Below are 22,204 nucleotides of genomic sequence, written 5' to 3' on the forward strand. Positions count from 1 at the left end.
AAAGCTGCACCAGTGAAAACAGAAATGCTCCATCATAATTTTATAATCAGCATTCAATATGTTATCAATTATGGGTGACTGAAAATTGGTGAATTGGAAGAAAAGATGGAAGAAAAAGAAAAAGAGGGAGGGAGAAGGAGATTGATGGTTGAGAGGTGGATCAACTCCAGAACAAACCAGTTGACAATCCAGTCACACACTCGCACTGCAAATGGGACCCAATGGGCAGACCTTCAAACAAAGTGGAAGTGTGTGTGTGTGTGTGTGTGTGTGTGTGTGTGTGTGTGTGTGTGTGTGTGTGTGTGTGTGTGTGTTGTGTGTGCGCGCGCGCACGCATGCCCCCGGTGCCGTCAGTGTGTCCCATGCCCTCCCATGTTTTGTGTGTGTGTAGGAAGACTAATCGTATGTTGTGGCTGAGAGTGCAGAGGGGCGTTCAAAGGCACGCAGTCATTCTCCCAGGGGGGAAGGAATGTTGCTGAATCTGTTTGCAGAAACAAAACAGCAGCAGCGAGGAGACAAATGCACAAACACTATTGCAAAGGAGGGGGAAAAAGGAGGGGGGGAATTGGAAGTTAGAAAAAGTAGAGAGTTAAGAAGTCGTGCCTAACAGTGTTAGTAGGTGCCAGAGCTAGCTGCAAAGCATGAAGAAGATACAGGTTAAAGACCACAGCAAAGTTACACCTCATTGTAATGTGAAGCTAAATTAAACAGGAGCATCACAGTGGCAGCTTTTTCTTTTCACACATGCCGGAAAAATTTAATGAGGTGGAATGTCTTTTAACATCTAGTTATTTGAAAGACACGTAACTTCCCCGTACTGCCAGTCACCACATCTTGGCACAACCAAAAGCTACTAGCATGAATACATAACATAAACACTGATAACGCTGTATGTTTGAACAGAAGACAGCTTTGTCGGTGAATAAAGAGACAGAGGACGTGTGCGTTTTTCTAATGGTTGGTCGCTGTATGTGAGAAGAGGTCTTCAGTAGCTGGGCCATTAAAGTGAGCAGGCCAACTCTTGAACTTAATCTCTCCTTTTCCTCCATGCCGTCACATCACATTACACCATCTATCCATTCAACACACACATACAGTAGTGTCTTAGACACACACTCTTGCCAATACTGCAGCTCTCCTGGAAGCTCAGAGTTGGACACATTGTGGGTCTGGTTCCTGGAATGACTGTAGAGCTGTAGAGGGACACTGAAGAGAACAGAGATGGGACTGGGCACACACACACACACACACACATACACACACACACACACACACACACCATTTGTACTGAGTATAAGGATCCACTGCAATGATGCTACTCAATGTGATAAAGTAAAAACAACATCACCGATTTTTAATAAAAAAAACTAAGCGCACATTGTTTGTCTTGATCCAAAAGTGAACAGGTATTAAAGCACACACACTTGAGCCCCGATTCTGGTGAACCAGACCAGAACCAGACAAGCACTTAAAAGGCATCAGTATGCTAGGAGCTCCCGGCTGACGGCGATGAGCGTCCGTCCGTCCCCCGGCTGACGGAGTTGATGACCGGCGGTCGTGTCTCCCCCCCCGGACTGACGTTGACGAGCGGTCGCCCCCCCCCCCCCCCCGGACTGACGGTGCGCCGCTATACTAAGAATTTCTGGGGAGAACCCTGGTATATTTTTTTTGTCTTTGGTCCAAAGCTAATGGACCTGAATACAGGTATTTTACGTATGGTGCATAAAAATGTTAAGAAAATTATAAACTTAACTTAACTTGTAAGGTTGGGTGGGTTTCCGATTTTCTCGGTCCAGTGTACAAGCTTGGACCAGTTTTATTTTTTCGTAACCAACTGACCCGTCATTTGTTAGATGTAATCTTTGGTAGATAGAACTAGCAGCATGTAGCACGTTGGCAGGAGCAGCGGGAGGGCCAATTAGCTCAGCTCCACAGGCCATGCAGTGCTTACGTCTTGTTATGTTGCACCAGAGTTGAGAGTTGTTCACTTAGTGTCACTGTACTACTCAGGCTGACATCCACAAGAGAAAACTTCCTCAGTAACGAGCTGGTGCAGGTTATGCTGGACTTCATCAGGGTAAGAACTGTTTTGTAGTCTGCAGCACTAGGCCTCGTTTTGATCCGCTGCTCCTGTTTGCCCTGTTAATACAAACACAACACTTCCTATATCTGTTAAAGATGCACCGATCGATTGGCAACCGATCGCAATCGGCAGATAATGCCCCTCTCGGTTTTGATCGGAGTTCTCAAAATAGAGCACATCAGGCCGATCAGATGACGTTTAAGTATAAAGACAGTGCATTAACTGCATGCAGGGAGGGAATTTCATGGCCGCCGTTGCCCCGCACGTTGGCCTTGAAAAAACTCATCATACGGCTACAGTGGCCTCTGTGCCCCTGGCCCGGTCAGCGTAGCGAGTTTGCCTTTAATTACAGCCACCTGAGTGCACAGTAGTCACTCACAGTAACTTCAGTGAGTCCGCAGTTCGCGCAGTTGGAGTCTCATCATCACGATGATCTCACGTGAAAGCCTCTCACACAGCAGCAGCGTCTCAAAACAGAAGAAGAACGAAACTTACAGCACAGCGAGCGAGCGCAGCCGGTTTTGACATTATACGTAACTGACTTATGTGGTAGGATTTAGTCCGGTAAAGTTGGAAATATATTCACAGATTCGAACTTCCCGGATCAATAACTCATAAGTGAAACCTTGTTAAAACACAAACGACGGCTCTTTTCTACCCTAGTAAGGCAGACAACGAGCTACAACCGTATGTTAATCAAAACGAGCGTCTGGACATTAACTCTGGTCTGTATGGTCAGCCGGCTGTGAGACGAGGGCGCAGGGACCGTCTACAAAGTGCAACACCGAAAAGAGAAACTATAAAAAATTCAATAACTTCACTATTATTCAGAGTGTAGTGTCACCAAAATCACTCCACACATCAGTGGTCTCCTGCTGGTTATTCTACAATTTTTTGTTTGGAAAAAATTTGCTTCACCATAATTTTGGGGAATTTCTATTGGGGGAAATATTCAATAACACTAATATTCAGTGAGGTGTCACAAAACCCACCTCACCCTAACCCTACTTAACAAAAACTACTTTCTAATGCAACTTGATTTTGGTATAAAAAAATGTTTTAATACACAATCCATGTCTTATTATAAATTAGGATCTTATGGTATCAGTCTGAAAGGTAAATCAACACATTTTACTCAGTGGTCTTTGTGCCCTGTCATGTGGCCTTGGTGTCCCTGAAAAAAAAACTGAGGGCCAAATGGACTTGCCCCTAAAATGACAAAATTCCCACCCTGACTGCATGCATTCACACTAGTAAGCTACAGTTACTCTATGTAAGCTGAGTCCAAGTTGTCTCTAAGAGAGTCTCTAGAGTGTGAAATATTGCACATTGCCTCAGCCTGCAATAAAACGGTGGTCAATTCATGATACTTTCTCATCTCCTAATTTTTATACTTAATAATACAATGTCAATGTTGTGTAAGAAGAATCATTAATTAAATATATGAAAGTTATACAAGACAATAATATAGAAGAATTTATGGATTTGACGCTGTGATCGGTGATCGGCAATATCGGGATCGGCAGATACTGCTTTCGGTGATCGGTGATCGGCCCCAAAAATCCTCTCTAATATCTCTAATATCTGTTTCAAATTGAAGCCCTGCAGCATTTCAGCGGACAGAAATCCTTCAATTCTTAATAAAGCTGTTATTCTGAAACAAAAAACGTTTGTACAAAATCTTGTGTGGCCTGTCCTCTTCCACGTCACTAGGGTGTAGTGGAGGCCGTGTGACTCGGGCAATGCCTTGGCCTGCTCAGTCATCCTCCATACACACACACACACGTGACCACCTGAAACATCACTGCTGCCGTCTTTTCTCTGGTTTCACTCCTTTTATTTATTACTTTGATGTTAAACTTCAGAATAATGAAAGTTAAGTTGAATTGTTGTGAGAAATAAAAACATGATGTGTCACAGTTTCCCTGATGGACTGTAGTGTAGCTGTCATTAAAGCTAGGGTCTACAATCCTGGAGAGCTAGCAAGAGAGCTAGCAAGATTTGAAAGTGGCACCTCCTCTAAGTTCCACCCCCCCTCCCCATCCCGTCAGTGCTCTGTCCAAAGCCACTCCCCCACAAACTTGAACGCGCTTCTGTTAGTGGGACTCAGCAGGAGAAGGAGATGCCGGAACAAGACGCAGCAATTCAGCTGAATTTAGCACGGAGCAGACAGGAAGTCAAGCGCCAAAATAACAAACTACATCCGGTTACTTTTCAAAATAAAACACTCCGTGTTGACATTAGCACACATCGTGAGGCCAGCTGTCTACCGTACTGCGCCGTGGCGGACAAACCGTAACCGGTGGGGATTGCCAGACGGCGGAGCAAAACCGGATTGGAGCCGCAGCGCAGCGGACCCGTATCCAGTGGAAATTGGGCCGACTCATTAGCCATTCTCATGGCTAAAAACAGCACACAAAGAAGCTAACGTTAGCATTGGGCTAATACGAGCTACAAACGTAGCCAAGTTGGCAAACCTCACATATTTCATGAGAATAACAAATCCCCCTGAAACAAAACAAATAATTACCTGTCCAACAGAAAGAGAGCAACCTCTGCATCACTTTTCAAGCCCTTAACATGCCCCAGTTGTCTCCACCGATCAAAAGCCGCACCGATGTTGACTCGGTCCGACTTCTTTCTTTATCATCGCATCACAAGTATACGTCTTCTCCTGCAACTCTGTATTTCTGCAGAGGAGTGTGCTGAATATTTCCGGCTACAGTGAAATGTAACGTGTGCAAGCGCGGAGGAGGGAGGGACAGAACGAGACATGAAGGCATCTGACCAATCCGTGCTACCCGGGCCGGATGGCACGGATTGGTCAGCTTTTTCTCAGTCCTACAGCTGCCACAGAGGTCCGATTATTTTCGTTCCTTTTTCTGAATACATAATGTATTGACTACTCACAGGATAGCAGGATCATTTCACCCAGTCTTACAAAATGTGTTTCTGAACATTACAGACCCTAGCTTTAACAAAACACAATGAAACTTCACTTTTACATAAAAAAGAGACAGGGATGAAAATAAAAGACGAAGACTAAGAGGATATTTGTAAGTAACTCTCTTTATCAAAGCCACATGACGGATAGCATTGGCAGAGCGGCGTGAGGGCAGAAAGGAACAGGTGGGACCTGCGTGTCTGAATGTGTTGTGAATGAACATTACACCTGCCTGCATACGCTCACTCAAGAGCCGCATATGAGAAAAAGGCCAAGTGCCGCTTAGTGAAAAATGTGTGTGTGGTATACAAGGCGGTGTGTGTGCCAGCTTGAGTGCTGTAAAGTCTGATGATAACCAGTGTTAGGTGCATCAAAGCACCTTCCATCTTGCTTTGCAATCTGTCAGCGCGGGGACAGTTGCGCCTGGGCTGCCAAGAGCGGCGCTGATCAACTATCAGTGGCGAAATACTGCCAAGCGTCTGTTTAATTACACTCCATCAACAGCAAACTAACAGCAATTAGAAGGCTCGCAGGCAGCGGGGGGAGCTACCGTAACTCTGGGTTGACGAATAGAGGATGAAGCTGGAGATGAATCCTGTACAGAACTATGATTTCACAAGAACAGGTGAAAGTAGAGATGCACGAATCCACCAGCCAGGGACAAGGATCTGCCAGTTTTCAGCATGAGGGCGACCAAAAGATCACTGTCAGATATATAGCCAATTCTGTGCTTTTACATTTGACTGGCCAATGGTAGAACTGCATCACCTTATCACTGACTCAATTAGTAAGTCACAGACTTTCCTTCAGGGCTGGTCCTCACTTTGTTGCAGTCCAGCCAAAAATCAAATGTTGTATGTCTGACAATGTCACAATGTTGACCTCCTGACACTCATGTTTAAACAGAGGCCTCCTGGTGAATAATCATCCTGGACGTTCAACTGTGGAAAATGTGCTGATGACACAGTGTGGATGCAGAAACACTGAGGCAGTCAGCCACATTGTGGAAGATCAGTAGTGACAGCAGATAAGGACTGACTACACCAGAGATCATCCCGTCAAACCACAACCTGACGATGATACGGACAGCTGTACTGAGCTGGCCTGAAGAGGAAGGGATCCGCGCATCACATCATGTCACCTTTTTGCTGTCACAAACATTTGCATGAGCAACAGTCAAACAGTTTATCCCAGTCACTCAATACTAAATGAGGCGCTGTGAACTGGATGTTAACTAAATAAGTCATGCAAATAAGGGTATTTGAAGGTTTGTTTCTGCAATGGACTAATTACTTTAGCATTTGTCATCATTAGTTGACCGTACCCGTTTCTTGTACCCCAAAAAAAATCATGAGATTTCATTGAATTTTTCAGAAATGTGTATTGAACAGGATGGAATAGCTTCTGAAAAGCAGTGAAACTCAAAATGGGAACGGTCATTTCATGCCAACTCACCCAGGATTCATTTTCTCAGTTAGTGTTACAGATTTTCTCAAAAAAAGATTCATGTAAAAAACCTCGATTAAATTCATGGACCTTGCAAAATCCTACAGCTGTACTCCAAATACTTTTTTTTAGTTATGCAAGTTTGAAGTTTGGCCCTCACAATACTCATACAAAGATGGAACTCAACTCTAAGCCTCACAAATCACATAGTTTTGACTTTGGGTGGAGATTTGTCCTGAACATCCAAGAAACCCTGAGGATATCTGGCAACATGTATTCACCTAAAATGTTCATAGTAATAGTGCCACTGCAGTCAATGCATTAAATTATGTATGAATTACTGTCGGTCGCTTTGGACAAAAGTGTCTGCTAAATGCCCTAAGATGTAAAAAGTACTCATGATAGTTGCCAGAAAATTGCACAATGTTAGCTAGCATTAGTTGACATTTGACAGCTAGCCTTGGCAACGCTATCTAGTGCAACAAATGCCACATGCCCAGATGGAATGACACATTTAATGCTGAATGTTATCAATTACATCTTTATGATTACATTCTCCTTATATGAAAGAAATTCAATGACAAAAGAAAAAATCAAAATGGCACAACATAGAAAAAAGGGGTTATAATATGATAGCATAAAAATGCAAGGATATACTACAATAGAAAATAACCAGGTACAGTATACTGAGTCTTTAGTTTTTGCTGCCTCTGGCCCTCTGTCCACCACATTATTGATTACCAAGCTTTCTACTTATTAAATGGCAGAGGATGACGCACACACAAAGCCTTGTGAACAATTAGACAGAGACAGTTGAGCAGCTCTTTAAGCTTCATTGGCATTATGCAGAAATATCATCCATACAAGGTGAAGGGCATTAGAACATAAGATAGCTGCACAGTGGAAGCTTTTCATCAGCCAAGGTAAAGGTGACTGCGTATTTATTCATGCATCTATAGCTTCTTTTTCCTGACATGTAGTTGATACATCAACAAGATGACTTATCAAAAAAGGTGTTTCAGGTAACAGCAGCTAAACATGGAAAATCTCCCCAGCTGATAGTGAACTGAACATCCGCTGATGTGTCAACTCTGACTTTCGAGGTCATGCCATCTCAAGGTGACTTGGCCGCATTTGCCCAGACTGTCCGGTTGTTTGAACCAGCTGAGCTCATACAGAAAGAGGAACAATGACTTCACACAGACAGTGACAAGAGAAAAGCGACTTATAGTTGTTTATTTCACAATGATTGCTATGAGACAAGCAGTGAGGAAGGCAGTGGGAAAGATTTCAGCCACTTGTGGGTAGATAAAAATGTCTGGGCAAGATTCAGTCAGATAAGTGGTTATACTGTGTAGTGATAGCCACTTGAAAAGCTGGCATCTTCAACGTCTATTACCTTTTTCTCTACATCTGTCCATACCCATAGCAAAAAGTAAGAAAAGCTTATCGTTCAGCCACCTGTACATTTTTTTTGCATTGAAAATACGAGGATGTATGAAATAACAAAGAACAGGGATGTTCACAGAGTATCCAATATAAATGGAAATGCTATTGCATCTCAGACCTTCTTTCCTTTCAAGAAAAAAAATGTGGTTGGGAAGACAGAAAGTCAAAATCGAAGTGTGGATGTGGGTGGCAACAGCAAACACTTGGCACACTACTGTATTCTTACAAATTCATGATTTATCCCCCTGTTTAAAAACCGAAAGAAATGTCATGACATAAGTCAAAAAAATTTAAATTCTTGTTGCCAACAGTGATCCAAAGGTGTAAAGGCAATGCAAATGTATATTTGGTTTGTTAATTTCATTCTCAGCTCTGTGATAGCACCTTAAATTCTGCTGTGTGGGTGTCTTTAGATTGTGACTGGCAGCCAAGTCATGCATTGTAACGTGTGTCCACATGTTTTTGAAAAGATATCATGTACAGTGAAAACCTGCCAAATATTTGCAGATGTGAAACAAAATCTTCTCTTGATGTAATTTATCATACCATACCATCACCTCTTGAACATGGCTCGGGGCTAGCAGGTTAGCATACTAACATCATTGGAATGAATCCCTGCAACAAAAGTTATTTTTTGGGGATGGTATTAGTATTATTATGAGATTAGAGAGATAATAAGATAATTGAGATAATTCACTGATAACATTAGGCACTCATTAGTCACGGGGACTACAGATGAAAGTTAGTTCATAAGCTGATGAATTACATTGATGTGTGAATTGAAATGTTGATTAATGTACATTGTCCTTGCTAAATAAATAAATGAATGAAGTTAAATCAGTTGTCAGTTGAAGCCCACTGGGAGAGGATTACCAATCTGAAAGGTTCAAGTGACTTCTGGTTTTGATACTGTACTCAAGTTTAAGACATTAACTGTGTACAATGCGGTGACATTTTCTCAGAATGCATGGTACACTTTAGAAAATGGTTGATAACATTTTATTTTCGTTGTCAATTCATCAAAGTATTATTTTCTCCAAGTTCAAGATGACGTCCTGAAATTTCATGTATTATCCACAACCCAAAGATATTAATTTTGCTGTCATAGAGGAGGAAAGGAAGCAGAAAATATGCTGTTAAATTTAACTCGGACCAACTAATCTATTATCACAATTTTTGGCTATTAATTTAACAGTTAACACCTACACGATAAATCACTGCACTGCACTAAAGTCAACTGTTTGGTTTTTTTTCATTTTGGCTTGACGGAATAACATGAATCTACACACTTTATGTGCTTTTGTGTTTTTCATGTTTTATTGAATTGTCTCCTCTACCCTCTAATTTAAACCCCTTATTGACTTTGTAAGGCTGAGTAGTGCTCAGTCTTGCTTTAGATATCCATTTTCCATCTGATGTCTAATCCATATATGTTATGGACACAAGAGGGGGAAAGAGATAATTGAACGGCACTGATCAAGAGCCACGCCTCCAGCTCAAACGTTAATGTATTTACCCATCAAGTTGATTCTCTCCTTCACTCTCTCAGCGGTTAATCATCAACACCACACAAGCTTGATCAATGCATCTTAGAACAAAGAGCCGGTCACACTAACACATTTCTCCTTTGGTTTTACCTACAGACACTTCTCTTCTGTCTTGTGGAGTGTTTGCCAAATTCACAGTTATTACAAACAGTTCCTCATTTAGAGGCTTCATTCTTTTGCTTTTGTGCAAACGTTTGTGTTTACACCTCAAGATCCATGGTTTGTCCACAGAGTAAATAAAGGTGATGAGGTCATTTTGGCTCGGCTTTTTGCAAAAAACAAAAGGTCGATCTTTTGCACAGCAGAGACAAAAAACATTTAAGGCTTTTGATCCTTATCTATAGCAAAAGCCGTCTCAACTCAGCTCTGACTCAGACTCCCGGACCAAATGTTATGCAAGCACCCCTTTTCTCCACAAACTAAAAGACGGAGTCAAGGAGCTGTTGACCTGTCTTGCAAAAAACAAGCAAAAAAAAAAGGAAAGACTTTATCCACAAGGCGTGATGGAGTGATGGTGAAAGAAAGAAGTGGAGAGGGCAAGTAAAAGGAAATTTCCACTACGGCTGCAAGCGAGCAGACATCAAACGGACACGGCCGCGACTACATAAAGCCTAATTACCACGGCACGGCGAATAACATGGGGTTACAAATTACCCTGTGTCACAGCAAGACAGATGGCTGCAACAAACAAACACACACACACACACACACACACACACACACTAAAATACACACTCACAAATCATTAAGTTTCCATGCTTCTCTAACTGACACTTTCACTTCCCTGTTGTTTTGTTCAAAAAGTCAGTAGTTATGAGAGTATTAACACATTCCTGATCACACAACAGAAATCCTGCAAAAGAAAAACAAATATGCCAGGCCAGAATGCCTTTCAAATAAAATAGCCTGTACTAACCAGTGAACACTTCTCTCATGTAAAGGCTTCTAATACAGCCTCAGAGGAAGTCAACATCTGTGTTTCCTACAGAATCAGACTTCAGTTGTGGCGGTGGCTGTCAGGTTGGGGTTCCATAGAGCAAGCAAACGACTGAGTCGGCTAATTTCCGGTTTAGCGCCGAGCTAACTTGGATGGGGATAATATGTAGTCGGGCGGCTCTTCTAGACACTCCAAATTGTGTTGTCCCGCACTGCTCAAATTCTGACAGTAAAACTAGTCATTTCGCAGGGTTTGTGAGGCTTTTATTACCTTTTTACAGACGCATCTTTCACAATGTTGGCTTTAAGTAAAAAGTCCCCAGTGCATCACATGACGATGTAATGACACAGCTTGGCCACAACAAAAACTGGCTTCAAGGCCTGACGCTCTTTGTGGGGGCTTGATCTTGACGATGAGGCCAGTCGTCTTCTTTGCAGAGGAAGTTACAGTCAAGCCAATTGCGTTAAATAGTCCTCCTCCTCTTCTTCGTTGGTTTTACCATCGGATCAAAATCTACACACCTCCACTGTATCAAAGTATATAGCATCATGCTATTCACTGACGGGTACGCTGTCTTCAGTGGGTGAGAATGGGATGCGCAGCTCCAAAAATAGAAAATCAATATGTGGCCAACAATGCTGATATTATGGCGGACCACCACAAATAAATGAGTGTGGGGGACACACTGAACATGGATATTAAATGTTTTTAAAGCTTTTAAGTGTCACAATGGGAAACAAATTCAGATCAGTGGTTATCCTTTGACTAAGTGTTTGCTGGTCACCTTGTCTCTCACCTTGTACCTCTTATCTGAGCTGTTAAACATCTATGCACTAAAAACATAAAACAAGCAAATGTGGGACACAAGCAATGTTGCCAAACAATCACGAGCTCTGGGACAGCTAGACATAATCCTTCAGACAGATCGTCTCACCGCACACACACACACACACACACACACACACACACACACACACACACACACACACACACACACACACACACACACACACACACACACACACACACACACACACACACCATTACCCAGCAGATTCATACGATCTGGTAATAACAATAACAAGTCAGGGTGAGACAAAAAGGCTAAGCATGACAATCAGCGGTCTGTCCAACATGGAAAGGATGCAGAGGAGGAACATAAAAGGCAACGAATCAAGACTCCCAGGAATGAAGGGGCACCGTGGGTGCAATGACACGAACAAAACGATACCATCCCAGAGTCAGAACAACATCCCTGGCTCCCACACACACACATGCAGTACATACTGTACATCAACAATCACTAATTTTCAAAATGTCTCATAATCTCAGAGACGATTAGCTCAAGCTGATGTTGGAGCGTTGTGAGCGTCCACATGAATCAGAAAAATAGACCATCCTGGGCTGCATCACCTCAGGTTCAGCCATTACAGCGAATACAAGCCACCAAATGATCAACGGTATCCTCTTAAAACTTTATAGCACAGGACATTTGTTTCTGTGTTCAGCTTGTATTGGTTTGGTTTCCGCCTAATAGTGCGATTACTTCCTACATATTGGCATGCACACACACATCTTATTGTAACGTATGTGCTCCACCCAGAGAGCTATGGAAGGGTGATACTGTTGTCAGCTAAACCACGCTTATCAGGCAAGCCCGTGAGAATGAAAAACAAGAAATAAAAAGCCAAAGCTTTAACAACAGACACTTGCTTAGGCATCAGACTTCTACATAGAGCTGCAATGATAAGTCCATCAACAGACAAGTTAATCAAAACAAATTTGAGTTGCCATCTATTCTAATAATCAATTAATGGTTTAAGTCATTTTTCTTGCAAACAACGACCACTGATGGTTCCATCTTCTTTAATGTGATGATTTGCTGCTTTTCTTTGTCATTTATAATGCAAATGAAAAGTCTTTGGGTTTTGGACTGATGGTTAGACAATAGATGCAATTTGAAGACATGACACTGGGCTATGGAATTTATTTATTTATTCTTTTTTACATTTTATGCAAATTTAATCATGAATTTGATCGGAAGATTAGTCGATAATGAAAATAATAGAGAGAAGAATGACAAAAATTGATTAAACCCAGTCTTTTAATTACTTAATACTTACTAATCTACTAATCTGGAAGAAAAAATACACAAATTTGCCCTTGATGCCTTGAATAGCTCTATTTGGAGAGAATTAATCACTCTAGGATGATCAGGATGATTTTGCAGGGGAGTGCATTCTATCAAACAACCAAAGCAGATCCTGCTTTCTTGGACAGATTGATAAAGAACAGCTGGGGTTTAGTGTTCACGCAGCCTGAACGTTACTCACAAAAAACAAGCTCCTATGCATTCAAGAACCCTTAAATCAGACTAAATTGTGTGATATTAGTCTTTTCTTGTAGATTAGATTATGGACAATGAGAACTATGTGGGTTTTCCTTTTGTATCAAGCAGCAGAAAAGGCTGTAGTATGAAGTGTTTTAGTTCTTTTGCTGACATTGCACTTCCTGAGATGAGACTTTTGTGCATGTTGCAATGTCATTGCTGAAATTACACATTGCGCAGCCCTACTTTTTATCATGTATGGGTCATGGATCATAAATCCACAGAACATTTTTGAAAACACATTGCTTGGAGCTATTCTTAAAAGCAATAATGAAAAGCAGTGCAATCCTCGCCTGTGACCTCCATTGTTGGGTGTTACTGAATTGGAATGTAATAATATATGCACACAACTCAACAAAATCACAGGTCTAGTTATTATAGACATTTTAATGCAGAATTCTCACATATTACATCTTTACTTGCTGCAGCGCCATTTTAAGAGCAGCAAGACAGGCTTGTGTGGCAGTGTCACTCCATGGTCCTCGTGTGTGACATGATGGGAACCCTGCTGATCAGTTTTGCTATGTTGTTGTGCTACTAACATGCAGGTCCTGCTAGTGATTGTTTGTCCTCAACAATGGATTAAAATTGTAATAAACAACCAGGATGAGGCAGATCATGCAGTGTTTTGACCTGGGGGACACAACCGAACCGAAGTGGAAGTGAACCTTAACGCTACACAGAGAAATGTCCAGTGTTCTCTCTGTAGTATTAATCTATGCTAAATAAAAAACCCTGCTACTGACCTGAAGACTACAATACAATGTTAAGTATATTTTTTATTTTCTACCGATCAAAAGATTGTTAGTGATTACACATTGTCGCTGGAATTCTTTTACAGCGATCCTGCTAATCTGGTTTAATTCCCCGTCACTGACGTTATCGCAACATTAACTGCTGGAGAGAGTAGAAGGTGTTGTTGCTGTTGAGTTCGTGCACAGTAATGGCACCGGCTCACGGCGATGTTGGATGGTCGCTGCTCCACCGTTGCTGTTGGGGTCTTCGGTGTTCAGCGCGGGAGCTCCTGGACTTCTGCTGTCGCTTCTCCTCGGGCTCCGTGGCTGGGACTGGATCTCTGGGTATCCTGCGTCACCCCCGCTGTGTGCACGGGGCCTCCAGACACAAGTTTGCTTCTGGACGGAGGGTGCTGTTCCCTGCGGTGCTAGCGGCGGTGCGGCTGTTCCCTCCGTGCTGACTGACAGGCGCTCCATTTATTCTTTGTTTCGTTTGTTTTCATACATGTTTGTTCCACTTTGTTAAGTGTCCTTGGGTACCCTGAAAGGCGCTATATAAATTGAATCTATTATTATCATTACCATTATTATTATTAAACCAGAGAATGTGTAGTGTTTCCCACACATTAATTTATTTGTGGCAGTCCGCCACAATATCAACATTGGCCATCACATATTGATTTCTAATTTTGGAGATGCGCATCCCGTTCAAGACAGCGCACCCATCAGTGAATAGCATGATGTTATATACTCCGATACAGTGGATGGCCATGTGGTTTGTAGTCTGCCAATACAACCAACAAGAAGAGGAGGAGGACTATTTAACGCCGTTGGCTTGACCATAACTAAGAAGATGGCTGGCCTCATCGTCGAGATCAAGCCCCCACAAAGCACCAGGCCTTGAAGCCAATTTTTGTCATGGCCAAACCGTGTAATTACAACGTTATGTGATGCACTGGGGACTTTTTCCAACCCCTGCGACGTGTTTTACTGTCAGAATCTTGGCAATTCGGAGAGTGAAGAAGAGATTACATTTTATCCCCATCCAAGTTAGCTCGGCGCTAAACCGGAAGTTGGCCGACTCAGCCGGCAGAAGTCTAGAGAGCATCATAAATTGATCTCTTCATCTCTCCTCTCCTGCGACACTCAGATGGACTTCGTGGTGCATTACAATTATGAAATCTACATTGCTTCATACAGCAACAGGTGCGCCAACCACAAAGTCATGGTGTGCTTCATAAACTAAGGCATCTGTTCTCAAATGGCCACAAAGGCCACAAAGGTTTAACGGTAAAACGGGAAAGTTTAATTGTGTTTAATCATCCTTAGTTGAAACACAGCGGCCTATATCTGTTAGAACTTTCTTCTTTCATTACAGCCCTTTTAATAATTAGACTAATAATAATAATATCCCATTAATTTCTAGATAGATTTTCGAAATACTATTTAAAAAAGTTTCAGCAATTGTCAAAGCTCAGCCTGTGATGTTCAAGGTGTTGAACTACAGCGTTTTAAAATAAATAATTAGACATAAAGACATTAGATGTGAAAGATGTGACGATAAATAGTTGAAAATTAAGTTTTATTTACTTATCGCCAATTGTTCTGGACCTCTAACCTTAAATAACAATCAGATGGGAACCTTTTACATCTGATTTAAGATGTTAAATCACCATTAAGACTTGATGGTGAATTAAGGGTAATTAGTGTGTACAAGACTCTGTATTGCTCAGAAAAAAAACAATACTCAGGCAAATGTGCTCCAAGTGATGTTGCTCTGTTTCATCATAAATTACTCTAAAAGATAAGTGTTGTGAAACCATGCACATGTGTGCGAGTAGTATAACCTGTGGCGATATGATGTATTAACACTTAATTTGGGGCATAGTCCCCACCGTTTATAGCGTTTTGAAGCTCTGCAATTCTATACATGCAGTTTTTATTTCTTGCTGACCACTAAAAGTGAAGTTGTGTCTCTCTTCCCATTCATTCAAATAAATGTCCAGTCTTGTGAGCCTGAAATAAGTACCTACCAACGTTGCAAAGATGGCATGACTTCCCCTTCAGGACTTTGCTTACAGCATTGCTTCTCACTGCTTAGGGAAAACTACCATGTAACATAAAATGTCATAAATATTAGCCTCTCACTGGCATCAATCACAAGTACCTCTTTTGTCCGCCATCTAATAAAACTGTACCTTTGATCACCAGGCGATCCATTTATTATTTAATGACATGAGGACATAATGTTACCGAAAACACAACCACAACGTGTCAGACAGCATGTGACCGGGAAGAGTGTTCTAGGGTCTTAATGGTACCTTTAAACAAATGCCAAGGCTCCTTAGGCTTATTACTGAACTGCACACGCTACGACATTCATTGTTGAGGGGAATTATTAATATGTTTTGAATGTGGCTGCCATTTGCTAATATTTTTTGGGCTCTTAAAATCAGTGTTTGAATGCCAAAAAAAAATCTGATAACAAAATTGTTTCATCTTTTAATCTTGGAAAAGCCTTTGAACATTTTTTTAGATGATCATGGGACACTGAAACCCATAAAAATTATCATAAAAAACAAGTGACTTTTTTGCCACTAACAAAATGTGCAGTTCAGCATAGAGGTATGAAAGCACATTTATATAAATTTGATGTAATTCATCATAAATTCTCAAACGGCGCTGTGTTTTTTATATCCTACTTTTACAAATGTGACCTCAGATTCAAGCATAATCCAACTTAAATGCTTTACACAAACACAAACAGATGCACCAGTCTGATGTTAACGGACAATATGTTGAGGCTGGTTTTATTCTGTGAGTGCTCCTTACTCATGGCCCTGCCAACATTTCTGTAGCCAGCCTTTCAGCTGCTCTCACAGCCAAACTACACTGGCCTCTTTGAGCATCCACTGCCCACAACAAACCCACACAACCACCATGACTGCCAATATCACACAAAGACACCATGTTACTACAACCCACGGCGAGGAGATGGGGGGCAGAGAGAACTCATTTATGTTAAAAGAGGTTATTCTCACACTGGAGCTATTTTTACTTTATTCTATTTCAATACTTTTCCAATTTTTGTTCATATAACAATCATCCAAGCGCAGCAGGGAGAGCTGAGATTAACAGAAAAGGTGGTGCGGGTGGACTTTTTGCTTGCACGTTCCTGTCAGAGAGGGGCGGGGGGCGAGCACGAGACCCCACCAGGGTGATAGAGCGTCCAGCGCTGAATCAGCGGGTCGCACATTGTGTAATCTCTCACACAAACACACACACACACACACAGATTAACAGCACACAGAGAGGCAGTAGGGAAGGGAGGTGGGGGGGAGCTCTCTTTACAAAGAAACTTTTTCAAGAAAAGGAAACAGAGGCCCAAAGTAGTGTTACAGTTGTGGCTCTTCTTAATTTAAAGCCTCGCTGCCACTGAATGGGTCCAGTTGGCCTATAAAACTAGTCTCTTCAAATAGCAGATTCCTTAGGCTTGACAGAAGTTTGTCCGAAAAAGTTCAACTAGACACTTACACCCACACACAGCACTTGGCCTCTTACACCAAACTAGATCACCCCTGGGACACACTTTAGATACATGCTCCTCAAAGTGGCATTTACAATACCTTAGGGGCTACTTTAGGAGAGGCAAAATCATGAACCGCGTAATTCCTTTACACTACAATTTACTCTACATATTGGGGAATGTATAAGAATGTTTTTTTTTTCTTTCTACCTTACTATTGTTACTTCTTAAACAATGTATGTCTGTCAATTTAAACCAGTCTTTGCAGATCCCAATGACAAAAGTGAAAAAACTGTTCGAGGGCCTGCCCCATGCAAATGTTTGAGAGCCCCCTGCTGTATGCAACAGGTCTAATGTTCGAACCCCTCACTCAGCGGACTCATCCTCTACACTGTGTGCAGACCACTTAGAAATCCCAACAACTACCTGCTTGTTATGCAAGCTAAATAGCCAACTACCTTGTGTCAAGGAAATAAGGCGGTACAGTAACTCATAAAGTCCTGGCTCAAATGTATTCACTGTTCACGCTTAGGGACCCTCTATAAAGGTTAATCGGCCTGACAGTGAGCCTGCACAGCTGTCAGATGTATCTCATTTTACCACACATTGTGTATGTGCATGTAAACAGAAGCATTTCCAAGCATTCAATCTGATGAATAACAATGAATTGATCTACTGTGGGATGGTACTGACTGATATCAGTGCAGCCTAGACATACTGAGCTCCTCACACACACAGTAATGCCAATGACTACAGTGCTGTGTGTGTAAAGACGACATCATCTTCCTGCATATAATATAGATGCATTTAAGATGGCAGGCAGATAAGAATAATTTACCGATTCATGGTTCGAGATATATTATGAAGCAAAATCCCATTCAATAATCTGTGAGGGGAGTATACTTGCTTGAAGACAATAATGCATATCTAAGAAAACATTAATCCAGGCCATGTATTAATCATTAAGAGGGTGTTTTTGTGTATTTGTCACCAAGCACTTTGATAAAATTTCAACTTCCAAAACCACACACTGCACGTTACCGCCCACCACTTTTGGACGCTGTATGAAAAAGCTGATATTTTACATACATGAACGAATGCTTGATGATATCATTTCCATGCCGAATTATAGAGAACATTTTCATAATTCAAAATAGGCATTATGCAATTTTCTAATATCCACTTCGGACAGTATACGCGACAGTCTTTAAGCGCACTCAATTTTGAAAAGGTAGTTTTGACATTCAGGAGAGAAGACTACCTGGACCGGGACAGGCTCATCAGATGTTTTGATGGTGAGTCCCTTCACAAGCCTCCCTGTTGTAAAGCTAACTAGTAGCTAAAAACACTCAGTTTGCTGTGTTTAGACATGTAGAAAACGTTTCCTTAGTCGTGTCACTTGACAAGTTCACAAGCGGGCACTGAAGGACTTTAACACACATAAGCCACACACAGCGGCTTCCGACACCACAAACCTCCGTCACTTTCACGTGAGTGTACAGGAACTCCGCTTAAAATCTGACAACATTTAGTGGACCCGTGGTTGTCTGCTGATAAAGACACTCCAGCACAAACTTCCCGAATCACAGAGACTCATTGCTTTATTCGGCGGACAAATATTGCACCAGAATGCATTCATTTCATCTAAATGATGAACTTTTGACCACGGTTCGCTCTCCCTGCTTGCTATCATGTAGCTAGGTCCAGATGCAGCCAGTAACGCAGACAGCTGTGAATTGAACGATTTGTCAGTGGAGTCTGGCTTCCCTCTCAGTGCAGGAGGACTGCACGTACTGTGTGTCCAGTGAACAAAGTTCAGAGCGGCAACAAGTCAAACTTACCAGAGTTTGTTCATACTGCAGCGCCCGCTGGTCCGAGCCGTCCCCTGCCATGGCTCGGCTCCGTCTCTACCCGGCGACTTGATGAAATCTTTTCAGCTTTGGAAGTGAGAGGGAACCGACAGCGATATCTCTCTGTGTGCGCACTGATTAAAGCATTGGATTGACTTTAGTGTCTGTATGGGAGTTCACAAAGGGAACTCCGGCTACAGAATGCGTCCCGGTTACAGTAAGTTCCTTCATTTTATAGCCTGTAGTCCCCAGCAAGACACACGGTGTGAGGCGGGACTTCGGCGGTTTGAAGTTGAATCGACCCTCCCATCTGGAACTGCTGTCAATCAAACCACAGGGATTTACGCTCCGTGCGCTGGTTTGAATTGCTTTTTTTCTATGAGAGGATGTTACTTTACAGCTTTTCATCGTTTCATTTTTGTTTTCCAACAGTTTTTTTAAGTAACAAGGTGGGAAGTGAGCCAAAAACAGCTATCAATGTGAAATCTGTAGTGAGCTACCAACACAGGTAAGGCCAGGTGGATTCACCCAACACTGCACCTATGGGTGGTGATGATTAACTACGAAAGCCTTTTTTTATTAGGGTGGATCATTTAATGGTTCATGTATGAATTTTTGTTGGCTGCAATTATTTGGGGGGATTTAAAAAACATTCCCATGACATCACTGAATTCATTATAGGCAAAACTATATACATGTAGAGAACCCTTCTGAGCCGGCCCAGGTGTCCTCTGGGCCCTATGAAACAGAGGCAATTAATTGAGACAATAAAACTGAACCAATATCCTTAAGGTCCCCCAGACACGCACAGATTCCCTGACCAAACTGTTGGCGTTTAAGTTGCATTGTGGGTAATGTTCTAAGAAGAAGCATGCACGGAATAAAAAGGAAAGTATTGCTGCATTGATTTTGATATAGAGATTTTAGAGTATAAATGCTAAATCAGTAAAGTATTGATGATTCTGAGTATTTCCTCCACCGCTGATGTTGTGCTGTTCCAGACTTTTCATCATTGTTCACCTGCCCCAAAAGGGCCCAGGTTAACTATGTAATTTGTGTTCCAAATAATTACAAAGCTGTTAAAGAATGTGCACCACTCAGATACCATATCAACAAGTGGGTACTATGTTATTACCTAATTTGGTGTTAAAGTTTTAAGAACTGAGGTTTTTTAGTTCATCTTGTGCTCACATTGTGATAAAGTTGGAATTAAATCAAATGTACACAAACCAACACCAATCATTTTCTCAGCATAGTGTCAGCCGTCATGCTGCTGTTTCATGTCATATTTATCATTTCAGAAATGAGTGTTGAACATTAGTTGTAAACACCCATCCATCCAAGAGAGGGCTGCTTGGTGTTCAGTGCGCTCAACTCTTCCCCTTCCTCTTTTTATGAAACAAAGTGAAAAGCTCCTCCTGTTGCAGCAGGAAGTCCTCGTCCCTGCAGAGGATTGCCATCTACGCCCTTCAAGTCTCTTTTGGAGAGCCTCCAGCACATAGTTCTCTGCCTGATTCCTCAAAGCATTTTCTTTATCCAGCATCTGAGTGAGCGTTGTGACGTCTCCAAGAGCTTCGTGCATCTTTTCCTCCCTTTTCAGCTTGTCAGCCAGCCTCTGGCTTTCAGCTGGAAGCTTCTCTGTGAGCATCTCACCTCCCAGATTCTAACAGCCTCCAGTTTGCTCCACTCTGCCTCCGTTCTCATTTTCTTCCCCTTCTAGAGATGTAAGTCTTTACGAAAGGCCTCTGATTTTAAAGTTCTTGAGGTTTTCAGCCTCTGGTTCCTTAGGCCCTGTTCTGTCTGAGGTATTTCAGGACCTCATAATGGAGTTGAATCTGTCTGGTTGTCTCAGATTTGAGCTCAGCTGAAGACTCATCTGAGACCTTCTGCATGACTTCTAGTTTGTGGAAGAGAGTCTCAGCTACTGTTTTGCCTCCTCGACCTGTTGAAGTAATTCCTAGTATGAATGTTTATACTCTGTCACAGAGATGAAGAGAACACAGTTGAACAGGTGAAGGGCAGTATTTTTCCAACGCCCTCTTTTTCTTTTTCTGTCTATATCAAAAAAGGTAAAGAAAAATCACGCCATCATCTTTGTTGATTATTATCAAACTCCATGTGAAAGATATGGCTGGCAGTAGCCGCGCTGCAGCAGCCACGCTGCACCAGCCACGCTGCACCAAGACATTGCGTGGGAGCTACAGCAGTTCTGCAACGCAACCGTCACACATCACACACGCACCATATAGTGCATGGATGCCTGGTTGTAGTGGGCAGGTTTTGTTACCTACTGATCTGGTAGAAATAAATCGGTTTAGATCCGTCTTAGCCAAGCGGTAAGGGCAAAAACATATCACTGAGGGAACAGACTTTGACACAACACCAGCGCTCTCCAACAACTGAGATCACTCTCCCGCTTTACCTTTTGCTGTCAATGTAGACTGCAGTTGCTCCACCATTAGTGACCGGGGAAAAGAATGCTTCTTCCTGTTTTGGTTGTTCAATGGCGGATGTGTTTTCTTTGTGCAAAATTTGGTTCTTTGACTTTGCGGGAAAATGTGTGCCCCCTCCCTAAGTTAAGTTAAAGCAAAGAAGTGGTTTATGCTAGTTTAAATAATGTTCTCGAGCACATGAATGGGAATGCACATGTCATTCTGTAATATGATACAATAACATTTGAAAAATTACACCTTGAAACAAAAGGCAGAAAAACAACACTGACGTGAGGTGTATCCACAGTGGATTAGTGGCGGAGAGCTGCTGCCCCACGGCTCTGTATGGCTGGGGAAAACTTGGAGCTCTTAAGATATTAAATGCTGGCCCCGAGCAAAGATTATCTCCTCCTGAGGTCAAACACACGCTCGATTCAATCTGTCTTCAGAAACCTGATACTGAGAAACTGAAGTGTTTGATGTTCTTTTGCGGGGTAGTGAAACAAATACATGGAAACCTATACATAGCTGTCAGTAGGGAGTTCAACCTGGGATGGAATTCTTCAAAAATACACACTTGAGCCAGCAGAGATATTTTTCACTTCGACAGAATGTGTGTGTGTGTGCTGGATAGAGTGGGTTAATCATTAGAATGGCACTGCTTTGTGTGAATCTGTTTGAAAGTGCCTTTGTAGTTTAACCCCAGGTGTTACTGAACTGTTCCCTTCAAGGTTATGCAAGGGCTCACATTCTTGTAGCTCGTAATACCTTTACTATCTCTCAATGGAAAATGACTGGAGTTACGCAATTCACTGAGACACTGATCATTATTACATTCATCCAGTTTACACCACCTTACACCATTTT

General features: G+C 42.1%; 1 protein-coding gene across 9 annotated transcripts in view; it reads right to left on the bottom strand.

Annotated features, from left to right (window-relative positions):
• The window catches only part of clcn2b (chloride channel, voltage-sensitive 2b), a 184,915-nt gene extending 165,734 nt beyond the window's left edge, over positions 1 to 19,181 (bottom strand). For all 9 annotated transcript variants that reach the window (XM_030396116.1, XM_030396161.1, XM_030396146.1 and 6 more), the window contains exon 1: positions 18,897 to 19,181. In XM_030396116.1, the coding sequence (XP_030251976.1) occupies positions 18,897 to 18,947 (51 nt within the window). In that variant the 5' untranslated portion in view covers positions 18,948 to 19,181. The remainder of the gene's footprint in view (positions 1 to 18,896) is intronic.
• Between the last annotated feature and the right edge of the window lie 3,023 nt (positions 19,182 to 22,204).

Source organism: Sparus aurata, chromosome 2 (genome assembly GCF_900880675.1).
Source record: "Sparus aurata chromosome 2, fSpaAur1.1, whole genome shotgun sequence".
In the NCBI taxonomy this organism is placed as follows: Eukaryota; Metazoa; Chordata; class Actinopteri; order Spariformes; family Sparidae; genus Sparus; species Sparus aurata.